Genomic DNA, 23,999 nt, shown 5'->3' with positions numbered 1-23,999 from the left:
ATAACCCAGAAAGCTGGTGAGGTAAATAAAGCATTTGATAGAACAGGGGATAAGTTATGGTAAAGGTGGGGGTGTATAACCTACTGTCTTTGAGGCGTGCCTGCAGGGTCTCCTCCATGAACTGGATGGCTGCGTCCCACTGGGGCTTGTCTGTGATGGAGCGGTCCTCCAGAGTATTGTGCTGGATCACCCTCTGACAACACACACAGACAGGAGAAACTACATTACCCATAAGGCATGGCAAGACAGGAAATCTGAATGTATACCAACGTTTGCCTGCTGTATATGTGGTTGAATATGAGAGTGTTGTGTGTGTGTGTGTGTGTGTGTGTGTGTGTGTGTGTGTGTGTGTGTGTGTGTACATGCATGTGTGTACACGGGCGCGTGTGTGTGCAGGGATTTTTTTAATCCATGGGCATTTTTTCCGGTCACCCAACAGCGTAAAAAATATATCCCAGACAAAAGTTTGGACACACCTACTCATTCAAGGGTTTATCTTTATTTTTAATATTTTCTACATTGTAGAAGCGTGTGCAAAGCTGTCATCAAGGCAAAGGGTGGCTATTTGAATTATCTCAAATATAAAATATATTTTGATTTGTTTAACACTTTTTTGGTTACTACATGATTCCATATGTGATATTTCATAGTTTTGATGTCTTCACTGTTATTCTACAATGTAGAAAAAACAAAGAAAAACCCTGGAATGAGTAGGTGTGTCCAAACCTTTGACTGGTACTGTGTATGTATATATATATATATATATATATATATATATATATATATATATATATATATATATATATATATATAAAATATTAAAATTAAAAACATTGAATAAAAAATATAATTAAAAACCACACATATACAGTGCATTTGGAAAGTACTCAGACCCCTTTACTTTTTCCACATTTAGTTACGTTACACCCTTATTCTAAAATGGATTCAATTGTTTTTTTCCTCAATCTAAACACAATACCCCATAATGACAAAGCAAAACCAGGTTTATAGAACATTTTACTAATGTATTATAAACAAAAAACTGAAATATCACATTTACATAAGTATTCAGACCCTTTGCTATGAGACTTTAAATTGAGCTCAGGTGCATTCTGTTTCCAATGATCAATGAGATGTTTCTATAACTTGATTGGAGTCCACCTGTGGTAAATTAAATTCATTGAACATGATTTGGAAAGGCACACACCTGTCTATATAAGGTCCCACAGTTGACAGTTCATGTCAGCGGAAAAAAACAACACTTCCCGAATGCACTGTATACACATACACAGAATGTGGACACCCCTTCAAAATTAGTGGATTTGGCAATTTCAGCCACACCCGTTGCTGACAGGTGTATACAATTGAGCACACAGCCATGCAATCTCCATAGACAAACATTGGCAGTATAATGGCCTTACTGAAGAGCTCAGTGACTTCCAATGTGGCACCGTCATAGGATTCCACCTTTCCAACTAGTCAGTTTGTCAAATTTCTGCCCCGGTCAACTGTAAGTGCTGTTATTGTGAAGTGGAAACGTCTAGGAGCAACGTCGTCTCAGCTGGGAAGTGCTAAGCCACACACATAGCGCATAAAAAATGTTGTCCTCGGTTGCAACACTCACTACCGAGTTCCAAACTGCCTCTGGAAACAACGTCAGCGCAATAACTATTTGTCTGGAGCTTCATGAAATGGGTTTCCATGGCCGAGCAGCCGCACACAAGCCTAAGAACACCAAGTGCAATGCCAAGAGTCGGCTGGAGAGGTTTAAAGCTCGCCGCCATTGGACTCTGGAGCAGTGGAAATGCGTTCTCTGGAGTGATGAATCAGCCTTCACCATCTGGCAGTCCGACGGACGAATCTGGGTTTGGCAGATGCCAGGAAAACGCTACCTGCCCCAATGCATAGTGCCAAATGTAAAGTTTGGTGGAGGAGGAATAATGGTCTGGGGCAGTTTTTTATGGTTCGGGCTAGGCCCCTTAGTTCCATTCAAGGGAAATCGTAACACTACAGCATACAATAACATTTTAGACGATTCTGTGCTTCCAACTTTCTGGCAACAGTTTTGGGAAGGTCCTTTCCTGTTTCAGCATGACAATACCCCTGTGCACAAAGCAAGGTCCATACAGAAATGGTTTGTCGAGATCAGCGTTGAAGAACATGACTGGCCTGCACAGAGCCCTGACCTCAACCCCATTGAACACCTTTGGGTTGAATTGGAACACCGATTGCGAGCCAGGCCTAATCGCCCGACATCAGTACCCGACCTCACTAATGCTCTTGTGGCTGAATGGAAGCAAGTCCCCACAGCAATGTTCCAACATCTAGTGGAAAGCCTTCCCAGAAGAGTGAAGGCTGTTATAGCAGCAAAGAGGGGACCAACTCTATATTCATGCCCATGATTTTGGAATGAGATGTTCGACGAGCACGTGTCCACATACTTTTGGTCATGTAGTGTACATACATACACACATCATTTTTGTATTTATACATTTTTGGGGATGGAAAAACACTTTCAGTGTTAAATAAAAAGACTAAAACCGGATATAAAGTACGTAGAAAAGATAATGGACCTATATATTATTTTATAATATCATCTTTGAGAACTAACAAGCACCAAAATAAAACCTAGACAGTCAGGGAGAATCGAAAATTAGAAAAACAATGAATTTAGCATTATTGATTTGTTATTATGTTTGAGCGAAAGAACACTGCATTAGCCATTAGCCATGGCAAAATGCATAAAACTGCAAAAATGTATTTCAGCTCCATGGAGAAATGTGTAGAATTGCAGGAAATTGTCTTAAAAACATAAAACATTTCTCTACACTGCCAAGACAGGAACCTCTAAAATGTTCTCTAAAATTAACGGCGCCCATTGCCACGGCAACCACCTAAGCTCATTGTGTGTTTGTACCAGGCTGTCCATGGCTGTCTCGTTCCACTTGTGCCTCTTGATGCTCTCGTCCTTCACCGCCTCCTTCAGCTTGTCAAATATGTCGTCCTGGTCCTTCCCTCTGTACTCAGCCATGAAGCGGGCAAACTCCTCCTGCAGAGTCTCCCAGGCAACCTGGGAGGGAACAGAGGACAGAGGGCCTTCTATCAACTCAACACCATGGCCAGCTACAGACAACACTGACAAAGCTACAATACCTGTATACCACTCCTGTCATACCAACCAGAACACGCAAATTTGACTGGCACAGTAAATCCATTCATCTTCAATTATCAAAATAATCTCTTGACTTAGTCCTGACACCAACATCAACATCTCCTAATGACATTTATGTCCACAGTTAGCGAGAAGAGGTTTAGAGAGCTATTGTGGCAGCAGTAGTGGAACTCTACCTCTAATGCTTTGTGAGGCAGTTGCTTGTCCGTCCACTGTTTGAGCTTGATGTCCACGGTGGTGTTGAAGGTACCAGAGTTCATGGTCTGGGCTGCAGGCAGGTAGATGTTCTCGATGACGTGGGTGGACACACGCTCCCACAGCTTCTTCTGCAGGATGGCCTCCCTACAGAGTTAAGATAGGAAAACAAGCACTTCTTGGTTGGACACCAGTTTGAGACGACACTGTGTGAGTGTACATTAATAGTCTAAAGTAGTGCCCTGTGTGGTTCAGCGGTTAGTTCCTCAAACCCCGGCGCACACATAACCTACACCAGAGTCGGCATGGGTTCGAATCCAACCCAGTGCCCTCCTGTACCTCTCCTGTCTTCTCTTCACGGTCCTATCTCAATAAATAAATATAAACCCACAAATAAAAAGCCTCAAGTTGCTTCCTTTGGTTATGTCCTCTCCACATTTACAACTTATCTGAACAGGCATGATCGCTGAAAGCAATAGGGCAGAAAGTGGTTGTGATATGTCCTTTGACTTGGCCAGATCTTTCATATATCAGGTTTTATGAAGGGACAGAAAATATCCTGTTTGGCAAAGGAGATAAACCCTTACTATTCAGACAACTTTACTGTAGAGTCCCAATGGCTGCGACCCAAATGGTGCCCTGCTCCCTACAAAGGGTGCCATTTGGTCCGCATAGCCATGAAAGCCCAGCAGCTTGTTCACTAAAGCAAGGCTCTTTATCTGAACAGGGCTCTGTGACAATGGGACAAACCCCAGCTCAATCCCCATGGGCTTCTGTAAAGACTAATTTATCATAAACACACCCACCACAGCTTCTACAACATTACATTGACATTTGAGTCATTTAGCAGACGCTCTTATCCAGAGCGACTTACAGTTAGTGAGTGCATACATTTTTCATACTGGCCCCCCGTGGGAATCGAACCCACAACCCTGGCGTTGCAAGCACCATGCTCTACCAAGTGAGCTACAGGAGGCTCCTATAGCTGGCTGACGGGCATTTCAGACTTAGTTTAACAGCCTTTGAATATGAAGCATTCAACACTCAGTTGATGTTGGCCATGTAAAAATTATAAATTGTTTTTTTTTAAAAATCTAGAAATAGTCAATAATAATGTACATAAGCTGCAGGTGATGAAACATCATTTAAATGGGAAACATCAGGGCAAATACTAACCAGTGTTTCGGTGTCACTTGACTCAAGCTAATGACTTCGTCCAAGATTTCGTTCTTGGCTTTTTCGAAGAGTTCATTCTGGGAGGAAAAGACGAACAGAAGACTTGTGATTATTGGATGGAATCTGGCACTCCAATATGGCCGCTCTCAAAATCAGTAGACAGTTGAAGGACAATATTGTTGACTTGACATACCCTGTCCAGCTCTCTCAGACGGGGGTAGTTGTTCTTCCACTCAGTTTCCAGGTTGAAGCGGGACGCTGAGGAAGGAGAGGACAGATCATTTCTCATAGAGAGTCTGTTTATACGTCTTTAACTGCTCTGTACTGTATTGAATGTACTAACTAAAAAGCCACAGAATAAGTTACAGAGGTATAAATCTGAGACATTATAATGGATATACGGTATACAAAAAGTGAGTGAGGATCAATACTATGTTTTTTGCCTCCATCGCTAAAGGTCCAAGCCAGGGTTGAGAGTCACGCTTCCCCAGACAGTAGCAGGTGAGCTAGTTGGTTAGACAGTCAGGCTGACCCAGACAGTAGCAGGTGAGCTAGTTGGTTTGACAGTCAGGCTGCCCCCAGACAGTAGCAGGTGAGCTAGTTGGTTAGACAGTCAGGCTGACCCAGACAGTAGCAGGTGAGCTAGTTGGTTTGACAGTCAGGCTGCCCCCAGACAGTAGCAGGTGAGCTAGTTGGTTAGACAGTCACGCTGCCCCAGACAGTAGCAGGTGAGCTAGTTGGTTAGACAGTCAGGCTGACCCAGACAGTAGCAGGTGAGCTAGTTGGTTTGACAGTCAGGCTGCCCCAGACAGTAGCAGGTGAGCTAGTTGGTTAGACAGTCAGGCTGCCCCAGACAGTAGCAGGTGAGCTAGTTGGTTAGACAGTCAGGCTGACCCAGACAGTAGCAGGTGAGCTAGCTGGTTTGACAGTCAGGCTGCCCCCAGACAGTAGCAGGTGAGCTAGTTGGTTAGACAGTCACGCTGCCCCAGACAGTAGCAGGTGAGCTAGTTGGTTAGACAGTCAGGCTGACCCAGACAGTAGCAGGTGAGCTAGTTGGTTTGACAGTCAGGCTGCCCCAGACAGTAGCAGGTGAGCTAGCTGGTTAGACAGTCAGGCTGCCCCCAGACAGTAGCAGGTGAGCTAGCTGGTTAGACAGTCAGGCTGACCCAGACAGTAGCAGGTGAGCTAGTTGGTTAGACAGTCAGGCTGACCCAGACAGTAGCAGGTGAGCTAGCTGGTTAGACAGTCAGGCTGACCCAGACAGTAGCAGGTGAGCTAGCTGGTTAGACAGTCAGGCTGCCCCCCAGACAGTAGCAGGTGAGCTAGCTGGTTAGACAGTCAGGCTGACCCAGACAGTAGCAGGTGAGCTAGCTGGTTAGACAGTCAGGCTGCCCCCAGACAGTAGCAGGTGAGCTAGCTGGTTAGACAGTCAGGCTGCCCCCAGACAGTAGCAGGTGAGCTAGCTGGTTAGACAGTCAGGCTGCCCCCAGACAGTAGCAGGTGAGCTAGCTGGTTAGACAGTCAGGCTGCCCCCAGACAGTAGCAGGTGAGCTAGCTGGTTAGACAGTCAGGCTGCCCCCAGACAGTAGCAGGTGAGCTAGCTGGTTAGACAGTCAGGCTGACCCAGACAGTAGCAGGTGAGCTAGCTGGTTAGACAGTCAGGCTGCCCCCAGACAGTAGCAGGTGAGCTAGCTGGTTAGACAGTCAGGCTGACCCAGACAGTAGCAGGTGAGCTAGCTGGTTAGACAGTCAGGCTGACCCAGACAGTAGCAGGTGAGCTAGCTGGTTAGACAGTCAGGCTGCCCCCAGACAGTAGCAGGTGAGCTAGCTGGTTAGACAGTCAGGCTGCCCCCAGACAGTAGCAGGTGAGCTAGTTGGTTAGACAGTCAGGCTGACCCAGACAGTAGCAGGTGAGCTAGTTGGTTAGACAGTCAGGCTGACCCAGACAGTAGCAGGTGAGCTAGCTGGTTAGACAGTCAGGCTGCCCCCAGACAGTAGCAGGTGAGCTAGTTGGTTAGACAGTCAGGCTGCCCCAGACAGTAGCAGGTGAGCTAGTTGGTTAGACAGTCAGGCTGACCCAGACAGTAGCAGGTGAGCTAGTTGGTTAGACAGTCAGGCTGACCCAGACAGTAGCAGGTGAGCTAGTTGGTTAGACAGTCAGGCTGCCCCAGACAGTAGCAGGTGAGCTAGTTGGTTAGACAGTCAGGCTGACCCAGACAGTAGCAGGTGAGCTAGTTGGTTAGACAGTCAGGCTGACCCAGACAGTAGCAGGTGAGCTAGTTGGTTAGACAGTCAGGCTGCCCCCAGACAGTAGCAGGTGAGCTAGCTGGTTAGACAGTCAGGCTGACCCAGACAGTAGCAGGTGAGCTAGCTGGTTAGACAGTCAGGCTGACCCAGACAGTAGCAGGTGAGCTAGTTGGTTAGACAGTCAGGCTGACCCAGACAGTAGCAGGTGAGCTAGCTGGTTAGACAGTCAGGCTGACCCAGACAGTAGCAGGTGAGCTAGCTGGTTAGACAGTCAGGCTGACCCAGACAGTAGCAGGTGAGCTAGTTGGTTAGACAGTCAGGCTGACCCAGACAGTAGCAGGTGAGCTAGCTGGTTAGACAGTCAGGCTGACCCAGACAGTAGCAGGTGAGCTAGCTGGTTAGACAGTCAGGCTGACCCAGACAGTAGCAGGTGAGCTAGCTGGTTAGACAGTCAGGCTGACCCAGACAGTAGCAGGTGAGCTAGTTGGTTAGACAGTCAGGCTGACCCAGACAGTAGCAGGTGAGCTAGCTGGTTGAGACAGTCAGGCTGACCCAGACAGTAGCAGGTGAGCTAGTTGGTTAGACAGTCAGGCTGACCCAGACAGTAGCAGGTGAGCTAGCTGGTTAGACAGTCAGGCTGACCCAGACAGTAGCAGGTGAGCTAGCTGGTTAGACAGTCAGGCTGACCCAGACAGTAGCAGGTAAGCTAGCTGGTTAGACAGTCAGGCTGCCCCCAGACAGTAGCAGGTGAGCTAGCTGGTTAGACAGTCAGGCTGACCCAGACAGTAGCAGGTGAGCTAGCTGGTTAGACAGTCAGGCTGACCCAGACAGTAGCAGGTGAGCTAGTTGGTTAGACAGTCAGGCTGACCCAGACAGTAGCAGGTGAGCTAGCTGGTTAGACAGTCAGGCTGACCCAGACAGTAGCAGGTGAGCTAGCTGGTTAGACGGTCAGGCTGACCCAGACAGTAGCAGGTGAGCTAGCTGGTTAGACAGTCAGGCTGACCCAGACAGTAGCAGGTGAGCTAGCTGGTTAGACAGTCAGGCTGCCCCAGACAGTAGCAGGTGAGCTAGTTGGTTAGACAGTCAGGCTGACCCAGACAGTAGCAGGTGAGCTAGCTGGTTAGACAGTCAGGCTGCCCCAGACAGTAGCAGGTGAGCTAGCTGGTTAGACAGTCAGGCTGACCCAGACAGTAGCAGGTGAGCTAGCTGGTTAGACAGTCAGGCTGACCCAGACAGTAGCAGGTGAGCTAGCTGGTTAGACAGTCAGGCTGACCCAGACAGTAGCAGGTGAGCTAGCTGGTTAGACAGTCAGGCTGACCCAGACAGTAGCAGGTGAGCTAGCTGGTTAGACAGTCAGGCTGACCCAGACAGTAGCAGGTGAGCTAGTTGGTTAGACAGTCAGGCTGACCCAGACAGTAGCAGGTGAGCTAGCTGGTTAGACAGTCAGGCTGACCCAGACAGTAGCAGGTGAGCTAGCTGGTTAGACAGTCAGGCTGACCCAGACAGTAGCAGGTGAGCTAGCTGGTTAGACAGTCAGGCTGACCCAGACAGTAGCAGGTGAGCTAGCTGGTTAGACAGTCAGGCTGACCCAGACAGTAGCAGGTGAGCTAGCTGGTTAGACAGTCAGGCTGACCCAGACAGTAGCAGGTGAGCTAGCTGGTTAGACAGTCAGGCTGACCCAGACAGTAGCAGGTGAGCTAGCTGGTTAGACAGTCAGGCTGACCCAGACAGTAGCAGGTGAGCTAGCTGGTTAGACAGTCAGGCTGCCCCAGACAGTAGCAGGTGAGCTAGCTGGTTAGACAGTCAGGCTGACCCAGACAGTAGCAGGTGAGCTAGTTGGTTAGACAGTCAGGCTGACCCAGACAGTAGCAGGTGAGCTAGCTGGTTAGACAGTCAGGCTGACCCAGACAGTAGCAGGTGAGCTAGCTGGTTAGACAGTCAGGCTGACCCAGACAGTAGCAGGTGAGCTAGCTGGTTAGACAGTCAGGCTGCCCCCAGACAGTAGCAGGTGAGCTAGCTGGTTAGACAGTCAGGCTGACCCAGACAGTAGCAGGTGAGCTAGCTGGTTAGACAGTCAGGCTGACCCAGACAGTAGCAGGTGAGCTAGCTGGTTAGACAGTCAGGCTGACCCAGACAGTAGCAGGTGAGCTAGCTGGTTAGACGGTCTAATTTTATTGTCCGAATGTCTCATCTGTTGGTGTTATGACTTAACCAGTAGAACTATTGAAAACGTCACTAACAAGCAGTTTGCATAAGGACAGCTTCACTACTACCTGCTTTGATGATGAATAGAACCTCCTATGTTCGCACGAACACCGGGGCAGTAGGGATGGCGCCGTGGCTGAGATCACTCGCTAGAGAACACGCTCTTAATCAAAAGCCCAATCCAAAAGCCCACCCGGGGTGGGCGGGTTATTGGGCCAGGGTGTCCGGCGCCAGGCTCGGTGCCTGTGAGGAGGGGCTTTGACGTGCAGCAGATCAACAACACGCCACACAATGGGAAGGAGAGCAACAGGGACACACCACAGCCACAGGGCCATAAATCTAGTCCCTGCTGCTACAGTTAGTGAGGACCACCGGCTGGCTGGGATAATGGCCACTTGGAAGCAGCGCCGGGCGAGGGGAGAAGTGTGGCAGGATGGGCGAGGACAAGAAGGGGAAGGTGGGAGCGAGCAGAGAGGAAAAGTGTGCATCACTTGCTAACGAAGCTGGGTGGTGGTGCTCAGCCATGGATGTAAGAGGAGGTAGATGACTAGATGGCCTAGCATGAAGGAAAGGAGCAGGTGTTATAGCGGGTGCAGTGGAATGCTTATGCTACTAGCTCCTAACAAGGTAGTAAAATGTCAAACAAGTACACAAATAATTACAAAAATAACAAGAAATCTTGAACAAATCCAATTAACCTAAATAGCACTAACAGCAATCCAAATGCTATCTACACGTATATACACTGGATGAATTAACACAAGATATACTAAGAATGATATGTACAGCAGTAGATATACTAGAGGGAGCTACAGTATGTCAAGAATCCAGTGTACAGCAGCTAAGAACTTTTTAAACTTCAGATGATATTCTTCATGTGCAACAGTCTGGTTATAGACCGGGACCGTTTCAGCAGCTACGCTCGTCTTAAACGTGTTAAATAGCTTAGATCATAGGAATCACTGTGCTGCCATATTTACAGACCTATCCAAGGCCTTTTATACTGTCCACCATCCCCTACTCATTCAAAGGTTGTCTGAAATGGGCCTTGACCAGGCGTTTTTGCAAGTGGTTTGGGAACTAGACAGGACACAATGTGTGTGTGCTTTCTGATGGTGCCAAGTTACCTCGATATTACTAAAGGTGTCCCGCAGGGGTTGATTTGGGGATCTGTCCTCATTACAATCTGTATGCAGATGACACTTGTGTATGTTATTACCCAAACTGCTGATCAGGCTATGTTAGAGCTCCAATCTGATTTTGTTGCCTTGCAGAAAGCCCTTGTTGATTTAAAATTGGTACTTAATGCGGGAAAAACTAAATGATGGTTTACACATTTATGCATTGGATGGTTCTCTCGTCGAGCAGGTTCCAGCCTATAAATATCTGGGATTTTGGATTTACAAAAATGTGACGTTTAAAAAAAAAAACATACGGATGAATTCGTTAAGAAACTGAGATTTAAAGAAGGCTTCTTTTATAGAAATAGATCATGCGCCTCTCCCTAAACATTAGGAAACAGGTTGTCCAGGCAACCTTCCTGCCAGCTCTTGATTATGGTGACACCATTTATCAGAATGCAGCAGCCACTTCTCTAAAACCCTTGGATGTAGTGTATAATATAACCCTTGGATGTAGTGTATAATATAACCCTTGGATGTAGTGTATAATAAAACCCTTGGATGTAGTGTATAATATAACCCTTGGATGTAGTGTATAATATAACCCTTGGATGTAGTGTATAATATAACCCTTGGATGTAGTGTATAATATAACCCTTGGATGTAGTGTATAATATAACCCTTGGATGTAGTGTATAATATAACCCTTGGATGTAGTGTATAATATAACCCTTGGATGTAGTGTATAATAAAACCCTTGGATGTAGTGTATAATATAACCCTTGGATGTAGTGTATAATATAACCCTTGGATGTAGTGTATAATATAACCCTTGGATGTAGTGTATAATATAACCCTTGGATGTAGTGTATAATATAACCCTTGGATGTAGTGTATAATATAACCCTTGGATGTAGTGTATAATATAACCCTTGGATGTAGTGTATAATATAACCCTTGGATGTAGTGTATAATATAACCCTTGGATGTAGTGTATAATATAACCCTTGGATGTAGTGTATAATATCATGCTTCCTGTTATCAGAGGAGACAGGTTTGATACTCATCACTGCATCCTTTGTCAGAAAGTCGGCCGGACCTCTAAATTCCTGATAATCACTTCATTTCTCTTTTGTTTACAAAGCTCTGCTGCACAAGCTTCCAACATATCGCACTTCTCTGCTCACAGGGTTGGTTAATTCTTGAGATCCTTTGTGTCTCTACCTAGGTTAAATGGATAAGCCTTTGGGGAACACACCTCCGAGGACTATTCTGGGGCCCTAACCAGCCTGCTTACCTTTGAAGGCGTCCGCCTGCTGTTCCACTGACTCCCTGACCATCTTCCAGAAGCAGTCGGACACAGCCAGACTCAGGTTCTTGGTAGTCACCTGGTGGGCCTTCAGCATGCCGTCTCTGGGTTGGACAGAAGGACACAGGTCAGGATAACGCGTTCCAGCGCAGTTCCATTTCTATTCAATTAGAAAACAATTGAAAACAGATGGTAGGGAGCCAGGACACCCACCTGAGTAGTCTAGAGTTCTGGAAGAAGTCCTCTTCGTAGTCTTTGATGGAGTCAATGCTTTCCCCGGCACTGCCTAAAGAAGAGGGGACAATAGAGATTCACGTCAGTGATTCAAGGCCTGACTACGGGACTTGTATTACTATAGAACTTTGGTTATGTAATTATTACCCCAGCAAGTCCGTTTCTCCAGTGGATTATTCGGACGGGATTAAGCCCTATTCAAACAGGAGTAGTATTACTAGAGAAGTTGGTTATGTAATTATTACCCCATTAGTGCGTTATTCCAGAGAACGATTCACACAGGAAAAGTTTTTCCAAACTGCCCCCTGTAATTCCTTTTTTAATGATATATATTTTTTGACTCATGGAAGCCTGGAGGTTTTTACTCTAGGTGTGACGTCTAGACAAAAATAAGCTTTAGAAAACAATTGGTTGAGAGAATGCCAAGAGTGTGCAAAGCTGTCATCAAGGCAAAGGGTGGCTACTTTGAAGAATCACAAATATAAAATATATTTTGATTTGTTTAACACTTTTTGGGTTACTACATGATTCCATATTTGTTATTTCATAGTTTTGATGTCTTCACTATTATTCTACAATGTAGAAAATAGTAAAAACTAAGAAAAACCCTTGAATGAGTAGGTGTGTCCAAACTTTTGACTGTTACTGTATGTCTATACACACTGTGGCTTTCCTAAAGACTGTTCTAGATAGTGGAAGAGCCTGTTATTTACAGTGCAAGAATACAATTTACAAACAGTGCTAATGAGACTTATCCCTCTATAGTTCAATGGGATTTTAGGGTCATGTTTGGAGGATTTGTGGATAGGCTTGATTATGGATTCGTACTATCCAGATGGAATAATGCAATTCTCAAAACAAGCCTTGGAGAGTTCAAATAGTATTTGGAACAATTTAGGTGACTTCAAAACTTCATTAGAAAAATCATAAATTCCTGTAGCTTTCTTTGGTTTAGCATGCTCAACTACCTTCCTGACTTCCTCTAGGGTAACACTGGCATTCAGATGCTGGTTAGGGGAGTATGACTCCCTCTGCATTCAGATGCTGGTTAGGGGAGTATGACTCCCTCTGCATTCAGATGCTGGTTAGGGGAGTATGACTCCCTCTGCATTCAGATGCTGGTTAGCGGAGTATGACTCCCTCTGCATTCAGATGCTGGTTAGGGGAGTATGACTCCCTCTGCATTCAGATGCTGGTTAGCGGAGTATGACTCCCTCTGCATTCAGATGCTGGTTAGCGGAGTATGACTCCCTCTGCATTCAGATGCTGGTTAGCGGAGTATGACTCCCTCTGCATTCAGATGCTGGTTAGGGGAGTATGACTCCCTCTGCATTCAGATGCTGGTTAGGGGAGTATGACTCCCTCTGCATTCAGATGCTGGTTAGGGGAGTATGACTCCTCTGCATTCAGATGCTGGTTAGCGGAGTATGACTCCCTCTGCATTCAGATGCTGGTTAGGGGAGTATGACTCCCTCTGCATTCAGATGCTGGTTAGCGGAGTATGACTCCCTCTGCATTCAGATGCTGGTTAGGGGAGTATGACTCCCTCTGCATTCAGATGCTGGTTAGCGGAGTATGACTCCCTCTGCATTCAGATGCTGGTTAGGGGAGTATGACTCCCTCTGCATTCAGATGCTGGTTAGGGGAGTATGACTTCCTCTGCATTCAGATGCTGGTTAGGGGAGTATGACTTCCTTTGCATTCAGATGCTGGTTAGGGGAGTATGACTTCCTTTGCATTCAGATGCTGGTTAGGGGAGTATGACTCTGCATGTTCTCCTCTACCTCATCTTGACAATAACATGTTTCTTAAAAAAATTGAACAAATAAAACATAGAAAATAAAAGCGCAAAATCAGTTGTACAACTGAATGCATTCAATGGTCAAAAGTCGTGGTCAAAAGTTTTGAGAATGACACAAATATTAATTTTCACAAAGTCTGCTGCCTCAGTTTTTATGATGTCAATTTGCATATACTCCAGAATGTTATGAAGAGTGATCAGATGAATTGCAATTAATTGCAAAGTCCCTCTTTGCCATGAAAGTGAACTTAATCCCCAACAAACATTTCCACTGCCCTGCCACAAAAGGACCAGCTGACATCATGTCAGTGATTCTCTCGTTAACACAGGTGAGAGTGTTGACGAGGACAAGGCTGGAGATCACTCATGCTGATTGAGTTAGATTAACAGACTGGAAGCTTTAAAAAGGAGGGTGGTGCTTGAAATCATTGTTCTTCCTCTGTTAACCATAGTTACCTGCAAGGAAACATGTGCCTTCATCATTGCTTTGCACAAAAAGGGCTTCACAGGCAAGGATATTGTTGTTAGTAAGATTGCACCTAAATCAACCATTTATCAGATCATCAAGAACTTCAAGGAGGGAGGTTCAATTGTTGTGAAGGAGGCTTCAGGGCGCCCAAGAAAGTCCAGCAAGTGCCAGGACCATCTCCTAAAGTTGATTCAGCTGAGGGATCGGGGCACCACCAGTGCAGAGCTTGCTCAGGAATGGCAGCAGGCAGGTGTGAGTGCATCTGCACGCACAGTGAGGCGAAGACTTTTGGAGGATGGCCTGGTGTCAAGAAGGGCAGTGAGTAAGCCACTTCTCTCCAGGAAAAACATCAGGGACAGACTGATATTCTGCAAAAGGTACAGGGATTGGACTGCTGAGGACTGGGGTAAAGTCATTTTCTCTGATGAATCCCCTTTCCGATTGACCTTAATTCCATTGAGAACTTGTGGTCAATCCTCAAGAGGCGGGTGGACAAACAAAAACCCACATATTCTGACAAACTCCAAGCATTGATTATGCAAGAATGGACTGCCATCAGTCAGGATGTGGCCCAGAAGTTAATTGACACCATGCCAGGGCGGATTGCAGAGGTCTTGAAAAAGAAGGGTCAACACTGCAAATATTGACTCTTTGCATAAACTTAATGTAATTGTCAATAAAAGCCTTTGACACTTATGGAATGCTTGTAATTATACTTCAGTATACCACAGTAACATCTGACAAAAAATATCTAAAAACACTGAAGCAGCAAACTTTGTAAAGACCAATACTTGTGTCATTCTGAAAACTTTTGACCACGGCTGTAGATGAGCCCTCAGGAGGCAAATAACAGGAGAAAATATCAAATCAAATCAAATCAAATTTTATTGGTCACATGCGCCGAATACAACAGGTGCAGACATTACAGTGAAATGCTTACTTACAGCCCTTAACCAACAGTGCATTTATTTTAAACAAAAAAGTAAGAATAAAACAACAACAAAAAAGTTGAGAAAAAAAAGAGCAGAAGTAAAAATAAAGTGACAGTAGGGAGGCTATATATACAATAGAATAAAGTGACAGTAGGGAGGCTATATATACAGGGGGGTACCGTTGCATAGTCAATGTGCGGGGGCACCGAGCTAGTTGAGGTAGTTGAGGTAATATGTACATGTGGGTAGAGTTAAAGTGACTATGCATAAATACTTAACAGAGTAGCAGCAGCGTAAAAAGGATGGGGTGGGGGGGCAGTGCAAATAGTCCGGGTAGCCATGATTAGCTGTTCAGGAGTCTTATGGCTTGGGGGTAGAAGCTGTTGAGAAGTCTTTGGACCTAGACTTGGCACTCCGGTACCGCTTGCCGTGCGGTAGCAGAGAGAACAGTCTATGACTAGGGTGACTGGAGTCTTTGACAATTTTGAGGGCCTTCCTCTGACACCGCCTGGTATAGAGGTCCTGGATGGAAGGGAGCTTTGCCCCAGTGATGTACTGGGCCGTACGCACTACCCTCTGTAGTGCCTTGCGGTCAGAGGCCAAGCAGTTGCCATACCAGGCGGTGATGCAACCAGTCAGGATGCTCTCGATGGTGCAGCTGTAGAATTTTTTGAGGATCTGAGGACCCATGCCAAATCTTTTTAGTCTCCTGAGGGGGGAATAGGCTTTGTCGTGCCCTCTTCACGACTGTCTTGGTGTGTTTGGACCATGATAGTTCGTTGGTGATGTGGACACCAAGGAACTTGAAGCTCTCAACCTGTTCCACTACAGCCCCGTCGATGAGAATGGGGGCGTGCTCAGTCCTCTTTTTTTTCCTGTAGTCCACAATCATCTCCTTTGTCTTGGTCACGTTGAGGGAGAGGTTGTTGTCCTGGCACCACACGGCCAGATCTCTGACCTCCTCCCTATAGGCTGTCTCATCGTTGTCGGTGATCAGGCCTACCACTGTTGTGTCGTCGGCAAACTTAATGATGGTGTTGGAGTCGTGCCTGGCCATGCAGTCATGGGTGAACAGAGAGTACAGGAGGGGATGAGCACGCACCCCCTGAGGGGCCCCCGTGTTGAGGATCAGTGTGGCAGATGTGTTGTTACCTACCCTTACCACCTGGGGCGGCCCGTCAGGAAGTCCAGGATCCAGTTGCAGAGGGAGGTGTTTAGTCCCAGGATCCTTAGCTTAGTGATGAGCTTTGAGGGCACTATGGTGTTGAATGCTGAGCTGTAGTCAATGAATAGCATTCTCACGTAGGTGTTCCTCTTGTCCAGGTGGGAAAGGGCAGTGTGGAGTGCGATAGAGATTGCATCATCTGTGGATCTGTTGGGGCGGTATGCAAATTGGAGTGGGTCTAGGGTTTCTGGGATTATGCTGTTGATGTGAGCCATGACCAGTCTTTCAAAGCACTTCATGGCTACAGACGTCAGTGCTACGGGTCGGTAGTCATTTAGGCAGGTTATCTTAGAGTTCTTGGGCACGGGGACTATCAAAACAATATCCAGATACTCGATGCTCAAATCACAGTCCCATCATGCCATCCACTGATTTGTCAGTCACATTTACTTTATAGGACTCAAGCATCTTGTTTCTAACTAAAAAGTCCAACTCCACCAGATACTTTAGGCTCTCTCTTACATGCGTTTTCCTATTATGTCCAAACCAAGTGTACCCGTCCATTTCAATTGAATGCTGACCTGTTAGATGTGTCTCATTCAGGATTATAATGTCAGGATTCAGTAAAAGTACATTCAATTGTCTTAGCTCACAGTTCAAAGCCGTCCAACCATTAAAGTTCCACTGAAGAAGATTAAACTGGTCGGCTCTTACTGGCTGGGCAGGTGAGTCTCAGTCCTCCTCACTGTCCCCGCCCCTTCTACCAGCATCAGGACCAGATGAAGGCTGTTGCATCACTAGCCCACTCCCTGTGATGTAGAAGTTTTCCCGGTCGGGATCTCAGAACAATGAGTCGCTCCGTGTGAGACTTTGGTGATCCTTGAACCTTTCATCACTCTTCAGCTATTGTTTCTGCCAGACGACAGCCACTTTCTCCTGGACAGAGCGTAGTTCCAGCTTGATCACGCCCGGCCCCGGACCCTCGCCCGCATCCGCTCTGCAGCTACTAGCTCCGGGTCATACTGGAGCAGAGTACCCTCGCTCTCTCCATCACTTCCTCTTCCTCTTCCAACGGTAGGCCTGCTATAATGATGGACACCTCAGGGTCGAATTTAGTGGATGGGTTTGCATGCACTCACTAACTGTAAGTCGCTCTGGATAAGAGCGTCTGCTAAATGACTAAAAATGTAAAATACCGTTTTCTAGGGTCACTTGCAGACCGTCAACTTTACAGTTCAGCCGTTTCGTGAAGCTTAAACTCATACCGTCTATTTTGTATTTAATTAGCTTCAGCTCATGCAGTAAGCCAGAGTCAGACACTTTCTTGTCTTTTCCCCTGGTGGTCCTTGCGTATTTCTCACACATGTTGTTAACGATGTTGACCTTCAACAGTTGCTCTAGTTGTAGAGTATTTTTTTGTAGCGATATATACTCAATTTACAAACCTTTTTGTTAAATGTTTGACACGATACACAACACACGAATTACAACACATGCGTTCTCTCGTAGGCTACACGTAACTCAATCTATACTTTTCTAAGGAAGCATAAAACAACAGAACATGTTGAAGTGAACAGTCCAGTGTTTTTAGATGTGTTTAAGATAGCTCTGATGGGTAAGACTGGAGCAGGGAATGCATCTTACCTTTCCCGGTCACCACAGCAAAGTAGCCCAAGGCCTTCATAGGGAACAGCTTTCCTTCAACAATCTGTTGAATCTGTAGGGAGAAAACTACATGAATAAAATCCCAGATGAGAGGGCCAATGCAATCAAGTGTCATTGGATTTCATGCAGTCTGTACCTCGTGACTGTTTGAGTGTACCATTCAACTTTTTAAACTACTGAAAGGGTGCCCCTTTGTGGCTAAGGAGGCTCATAATTGTTTTCAGACCATTTGAACTTGTCAAATGTATTTAGTCCATGCTCATTGGGAGTACCTCAACTTGTCCACTGTTGTCATTTTCCGCTTCCCGTTGCAAAACGTCTTGAACATGTGTGTGTGCATGTGCGAGTGTGTGTGTGTGCATGTGCGAGTGTGTGTGTGAGCATGTGCGTGTGTGTGTGTGTGAGCATGTGTCGTGTGTGTGTGTGAGCATGTGTCGTGTGTGTGTGTGTGAGTTTATATCTCACCCGGTTAGGGCTGGCCAGGTTCTTCTCTGCTAGGTCTACTTTGGTCAGGACAAAGATGGTCCTCTTCCCCTGTGGGTCCATCTGACTGACCAGGTCTGTGACGATGCTGCGCTCTGCATCCACTGACCCATCTGATGGATGAAGGGTGAGAGAAGAGCATGTCAGGTAAAGGAGGAGAGGAGGAGAAGAGAAGAGACAAGAGGAGACATGAGATGAGAGGAGAGGTGAAGAGAAGAGGAGAGAGGAGAGGAGACGAGACAGGAGAGGAGACAGGAGAGGAGACAGGAGAGGAACCAGGAGAGGAACCAGGAGGGGATACGAGACAGGAGAGGAGACAGGAGAAGAGGAGACAGGAGACGAGACAGGAGACAGGAGAGGAGGAGACAGGAGACGAGACAGCAGACTTGAGAGGAGACAGGAGAGGAGACAGGAGAGGAGACGGGACAGGAGAGGAGACATGAGAGGAGACAGGAGACATGAGAGGAGACAGGAGACATGAGAGGAGACAGGAGAGGAGACAGGAGACATGAGAGGAGACAGGAGACATGAGAGGAGACAGGACACAGGAGAGGAGATAGGAGAAAGGAGAGGAGACAGGAGAAAGGAGAGGAGACAGGAGACGAGACAGGAGACGAGGAGACAGGAGAAAGGAGAGGAGACAGGAGAAGAGGAGACATGAGAGAAGACAGGAGATGAGGAAGGAGACATGAGAGAAGACAGGAGACAGGAGAGGAGACAGGAGAGGAGACAGGAGAGGAGACGGGACAGGAGAGGAGACATGAGAGGAGACAGGAGACATGAGGAGACAGGAGACATGAGAGGAGACAGGAGAGGAGACAGGAGACATGAGAGGAGACAGGAGACATGAGAGGAGACAGGAGACATGAGAGGAGACAGGACACAGGAGAGGAGACAGGAGAAAGGAGAGGAGACAGGAGACGAGGAGACAGGAGAAAGGAGAGGAGAAAGGAGAGGAGACAGGAGAAGAGGAGACATGAGAGAAGACAGGAGATGAGGAAGGAGACATGAGAGAAGACAGGAGACAGGAGAGGAGACAGGAGAGGAGACAGGAGACAGGAGAGGAGACAGGAGAGGAGACAGGAGAGGAGACAGGAGAGGAGACAGGAGAGGAGAGGAGACAGGAGAGGAGACAGGAGAGGAGACAGGAGAGGAGACAGGAGAGGAGACAGGAGAGAAAAGAACACAGGATCAAAGTGGAGGCGAGGGATTAAAGAGAGGGAAAGGAGCTCTAGGATATTCCTGTTTGGTCATGGAAAGGTGACTCCAGTGTTGACTCACCCTGGATACAGAGGATGATGGCGTTGGGGTTCTGCATGTAGTTCTTACTGATGCTGAAGATTGTCTCCTTGGTGTCTGCTGCCATGCCTGCAGTCACAGTCTGAGAGGAATACACACCATCGCATCACCATCACTGCTCCTACCACTGTACGGTCACTGTTTTCATACACATGTATGTGTTTCTGTACGTGTGAATGTAACTGAGTGAGTGAAGAGAGGAGAGAGAAGAGAGAAGGAGAGTGTGTTTGTGTGTGTGTGTGTGTGTGTGTGTGTGTGTGTGTGTGTGCGTGTGTAGTACTCACACTGATGACTCCTGGTAGGTCCACTAGTACCATCCTCTGGATGCCTGGTCCTTTGACACTCAGAGAGATCGTCTGTCACACAGGAAAAATAAAAAACATTTAGTCAGCACTAAAAACAGTCAGAGATCCACATACAGCTGGTACAATGCTGAGTACTAGTGAGCTTTCTTTATATGGCTGGCAGAGACATGGATGCATCCCAAATGGCACCCTATTCCCAAGTCTAGTAGTGCACTACTTTTGACTGACCACTCCTTTTGACCAGAGACCTATATCAAAAGTAGTGCACTATATAGGGTATAGGGGGCCATTTGGGATGCAGACAGAGGTACAAGGCAGAAGATGTGGAGCAATAGAGAGTTCTGTCCTCACTTCAGGGCTGACTGACTGTCCCTCCTTGACACTCTTCCTCATCCTCAGCTCGATCTCATGTCTCAGGGCAGCCAGCTGCAGGGAAGAGAGAATGAACCAATCAACAAGTGAATCAGTGTGAATGAACACCAATGAAAAGATGATTCCATGGTGGGAGAGAGAGCGCCTCACTGTGTTAAACTTACGTCCTCCTCTTTTCCCAGGTCAAACTCTCGACTGCTGTCCTTGAACATGGCCACATGGTGAGGTCCCTCGCTCAGCGTCACCTAGTGGAGGGAGGGAGAGCAGCAGGTGGCAAAATGAAATGAATAACTGTCAAAGTCCCCAGTCCAAAACAACAACACTACTCTGGTAACGCTGCCCATCCATCCAGACAACACAGGCCTCATTCCAGCACTCAGACTGTGGACTACAACATCCCATATGGAACAGTGCAGACCTAGAGAGCATCAAAGAGGAAATTCATCAAGGAATAGCCACAGCAGTAGGACAAGTCTGGACAAACAACAAAGCGGTCACCCCGCCACTTAATAAGTTATATTCTTCAAGAACAATGGCTATATATCAATTCCAAAAATGGATGTACCGAATCTCAGATTGCCCCTTTAAAATAAGAATATAAATTGGGTCGGCAGGTAGCCTAGCGGTTAAGAGGGTTGGGCCAGTAACCGAAATCCCCGAGCCGACTAGGTGAAAAATCTGTCTGTGCCCTTGAGCAAGGCACTTCACCCTAATTGCTCATGCAAGTCACTCTGGATAAGAGCGTCTGCTAAATTACTAAAATGTAAAAAATTAAATAATCAACACTACTGTGTCAAGTAAACGCTGGCTTCTATACATCTTTGATATCTTTACAGCTACAGTTAAGGAAGGTAGGGGTCTTGAGGGGGTTAAGGTAGTCTAGTAAATGAGTTCCTATACCTTGACAGGAGAGCGGGTCATCATTTCCCCAGAGCCCCGGGGGAAGATCCTAGCCTGGGCGATCATCTCCAACACACTGGTCTTCCCTGCACTCTGGTCTCCCACCACCACCACCTATAGGAGGGAGGAGGGAGCGAGAGGAGGGGAAGGTTGGGTGGGGTGGTAGAGGGGAGGAGGGATTAGATGACATGGGCGTGATAGATAGCAGAGACCTACCATTTCACAACAATGCCTTTTCCTTTGCAACAGGAAACAATTGATGTATTTCTGGCATACAGTACACTCGAGAAAGGGGTCACAATAATGTCTCCATCATTTGATTGCATTTCCAGAAAGCCATGAGCTATTTGTTGTTTCTTACCCTGGGTAGATGGTCCTGGGTGTTGTAGTTCGAGTCGAAGTCTGAGAGGATGTCCAGGACCTCAGAGTACATGTCAATCAGAGACTTCTATAGAAGAAATACAGATGGAAGAACACTTAGAGCAATGCCTGATGGGAGAAGAAGTCTTTTTATTGAGGAGACGATAACAAAATAATGTTTCGAAACAAATTTCTTCATTAACTTTTACTCACATGCACAACCCTGGTATGTGTGTGTCGCTGCGTGTGTGTCGCTGCGTGTTTGTGCGTGTGTGTGTGTGTCGCTGCGTGTGTGTGTCACTGCGTGTGTGTGTTTGTGCGTGTGTGTGTTTGTGCGTGTGTGTGTGTGTTTGTGTTTGTGCATATGCGTGTGTTTGTGCGTGTGTGTGTGTGTGTGTTTGTGCGTGTGTGTGTGTGTGTGTTTGTGCGTGTGTGTGTGTGTGTGTGTGTGTGCGACTCACACTCACCTTGACCTTCCTCTGGTGGATGCCCTTCTCATCTTTCTGCAGCACCACTTTCCTCAGTTCCTTGTTCTCCTTCTCCAGTCTCTCCAGCATGCGCTGGTACTTCATCTGAGGACAACAGAGAGAGAGAGAGAAGATTTCATCTTTAAATCACAAATTCTCTCTTAAATTCAGTGCATTTATCAATTAAAAAGTTTATTTTTATTTTATTTTACCTGACTTTACAAGGTCAATGTGGTTTAATATGTGGAGTCTACTGGAGGAAGGAGATGGACCATTTACCAAATTAAACTGGATTTTTACTGTGTAAATGTGGTATAATACTTGTGCTGTACCTGAGTTCGGAGCAGTTCCTCTTGAAGCTGGTCCACCTTCTCCTTGTCTGAAGACTGGAGACGCAGAGAGCAGTCACAGAAAGAGCAGGTTCATTAAACCTCTCCAACACAAGTCTAGGAAATGTCTTAACCCATCACCCTCTGTGAGCCAGTCCAAACCCACTGAGACCACTAGCATCATGACAAACAGATAACGTGCACATCACATCACATCACATAGATCAGTGGGGGCACAACAGTGGAGGAAAGACAAGTTAATGCAACAAAGGGGGATAACTGATTCCATTCCAGGTTGTAGTCATTCGTTTGGTCTTAATCTGTATACTGTGAATCACAGTGCAAAAATCACACAGGCACAAGTCAAATCCAGCCCTGGAAAAGACGGCTGAATTATCGCAATCATCAATCAAAGAGATAATTTTCAAGATTATTACACCATGATGATTCACGTGACTTCGGCAGCCCCCCAGATTAACAATTCCACACCTGCAATGCATTTTTGAGAGGGGGAGATCACAAAGCAGATGGAGGGAGACACAGCACCACTGAGCTGATGGGGACGGCAAGGAGGGACAGGAGATGAAACACACATATAGAAGAAAGACAGGGGCTTTAGCTAAGGTGATTGTGCTAACTACTTGCAAATTACAATGCCGTGATCATAGCCTATAGCATTCTATCTGATTAGGGGACTAAGAAAGATATAGTATTGATTCCTATATCCTGATATAGTCCTGTCCTGATATATTCCTGTCCTGATTTAGTTATGTTATACTCCTGTCATAGTCTTGATATAGCCCTGATATAGTCCTGTCCTGATATAGTCCTGTCCTTATATAGTCCTGATATAGTCCTGTCCTGATATAGTCCTGATATAGTCCTGTCCTGATATAGTCCTGATATGGTCCTGATATAGTCCTGTCCTGATATGGTCCTGATATAGTCCTGTCCTGATATGGTCCTGATATAGTCCTGTCCTGTCCTGATATAGTCCTGTCCTGATTTAGTCCGGTCTTGATATAGTCCGGTCTTGATATAGTCCTGTTATACTCCTGTCATAGTCTTGATATAGTCCTGATATAGTCCTGTCCTGATATAGTCCTGTCCTGATATAGTCCTGTCCTGATATAGTCCTGTCCTGATATAGTCCTGTCCTGATATAGTCCTGATATAGTCCGGTCTTGATATAGTCCTGTCCTGATATAGTCCTGTCCTGATATAGTCCTGATATAGTCCTGTCCTTATATAGTCCTGATATAGTCCTGTCCTGATATAGTCCTGTCCTGATATAGTCCTGATATAGTCATGTACTGATATAGTCCTGTCCTTATATAGTCCTAATATAGTCCTGTCCTGATATAGTCCTGTCCTGATATAGTCCTGATATAGTCATGTACTGATATAGTCCTGTCCTGATATAGTCCTGATATAGTCCTGTCCTGATATAGTCCTGTCCTGATATAGTCCTGTCCCGATATAGTCCTGTCCTGATATAATCCTGATATCGTCCTGTCCTGATATAGTCCTGATATCGTCCTGTCCTGATATAGTCCTGATATCGTCCTGTCCTGATATAGTCCTGTCCTGATATAGTCCTGATATAGTCCTGTCCTGATATAGTCATGTCCTAGTCTTGTCCTGATATAGTCCTGTCCTCATATAGTAGTGATATAGGCCTATAACCCAATTACTGTATAGCTGATATGTAGACTTATTTCAGAAGTGCACAGCACACCATGCAGTGGGGTGTCACTCCACTCCATACAATTTTGGTTAGTGGAGTGTTGCGT

At 46.2% G+C, this 23,999-nt stretch overlaps 1 protein-coding gene across 2 annotated transcripts in view; it reads right to left on the bottom strand.

Moving 5' to 3' along the window:
- LOC121576534 (dynamin-like 120 kDa protein, mitochondrial) overlaps positions 1 to 23,999 on the bottom strand; it is a 70,031-nt gene that overhangs the window by 32,374 nt on the left and 13,658 nt on the right. For both annotated transcript variants that reach the window (XM_041889753.2, XM_041889754.2), the window contains 17 exons: positions 22,210 to 22,263; positions 21,878 to 21,982; positions 21,412 to 21,498; positions 21,051 to 21,164; positions 20,315 to 20,395; positions 20,130 to 20,204; positions 19,758 to 19,829; positions 19,456 to 19,555; positions 18,157 to 18,287; positions 17,671 to 17,743; positions 11,639 to 11,711; positions 11,414 to 11,529; positions 4,737 to 4,801; positions 4,544 to 4,620; positions 3,349 to 3,514; positions 2,918 to 3,070; positions 85 to 193 (listed from right to left, as the gene is read on the bottom strand). In XM_041889753.2, coding sequence (XP_041745687.1) covers positions 85 to 193; positions 2,918 to 3,070; positions 3,349 to 3,514; positions 4,544 to 4,620; positions 4,737 to 4,801; positions 11,414 to 11,529; positions 11,639 to 11,711; positions 17,671 to 17,743; positions 18,157 to 18,287; positions 19,456 to 19,555; positions 19,758 to 19,829; positions 20,130 to 20,204; positions 20,315 to 20,395; positions 21,051 to 21,164; positions 21,412 to 21,498; positions 21,878 to 21,982; positions 22,210 to 22,263 — 1,651 coding nt within the window. The remainder of the gene's footprint in view (positions 1 to 84; positions 194 to 2,917; positions 3,071 to 3,348; positions 3,515 to 4,543; positions 4,621 to 4,736; positions 4,802 to 11,413; positions 11,530 to 11,638; positions 11,712 to 17,670; positions 17,744 to 18,156; positions 18,288 to 19,455; positions 19,556 to 19,757; positions 19,830 to 20,129; positions 20,205 to 20,314; positions 20,396 to 21,050; positions 21,165 to 21,411; positions 21,499 to 21,877; positions 21,983 to 22,209; positions 22,264 to 23,999) is intronic.

This window comes from Coregonus clupeaformis, chromosome 11 (assembly GCF_020615455.1).
Source record: "Coregonus clupeaformis isolate EN_2021a chromosome 11, ASM2061545v1, whole genome shotgun sequence".
In the NCBI taxonomy this organism is placed as follows: Eukaryota; Metazoa; Chordata; class Actinopteri; order Salmoniformes; family Salmonidae; genus Coregonus; species Coregonus clupeaformis.
Note: the sequence above shows the minus strand (reverse complement) of the source record. Positions and strands in the feature narration are given on the sequence as shown.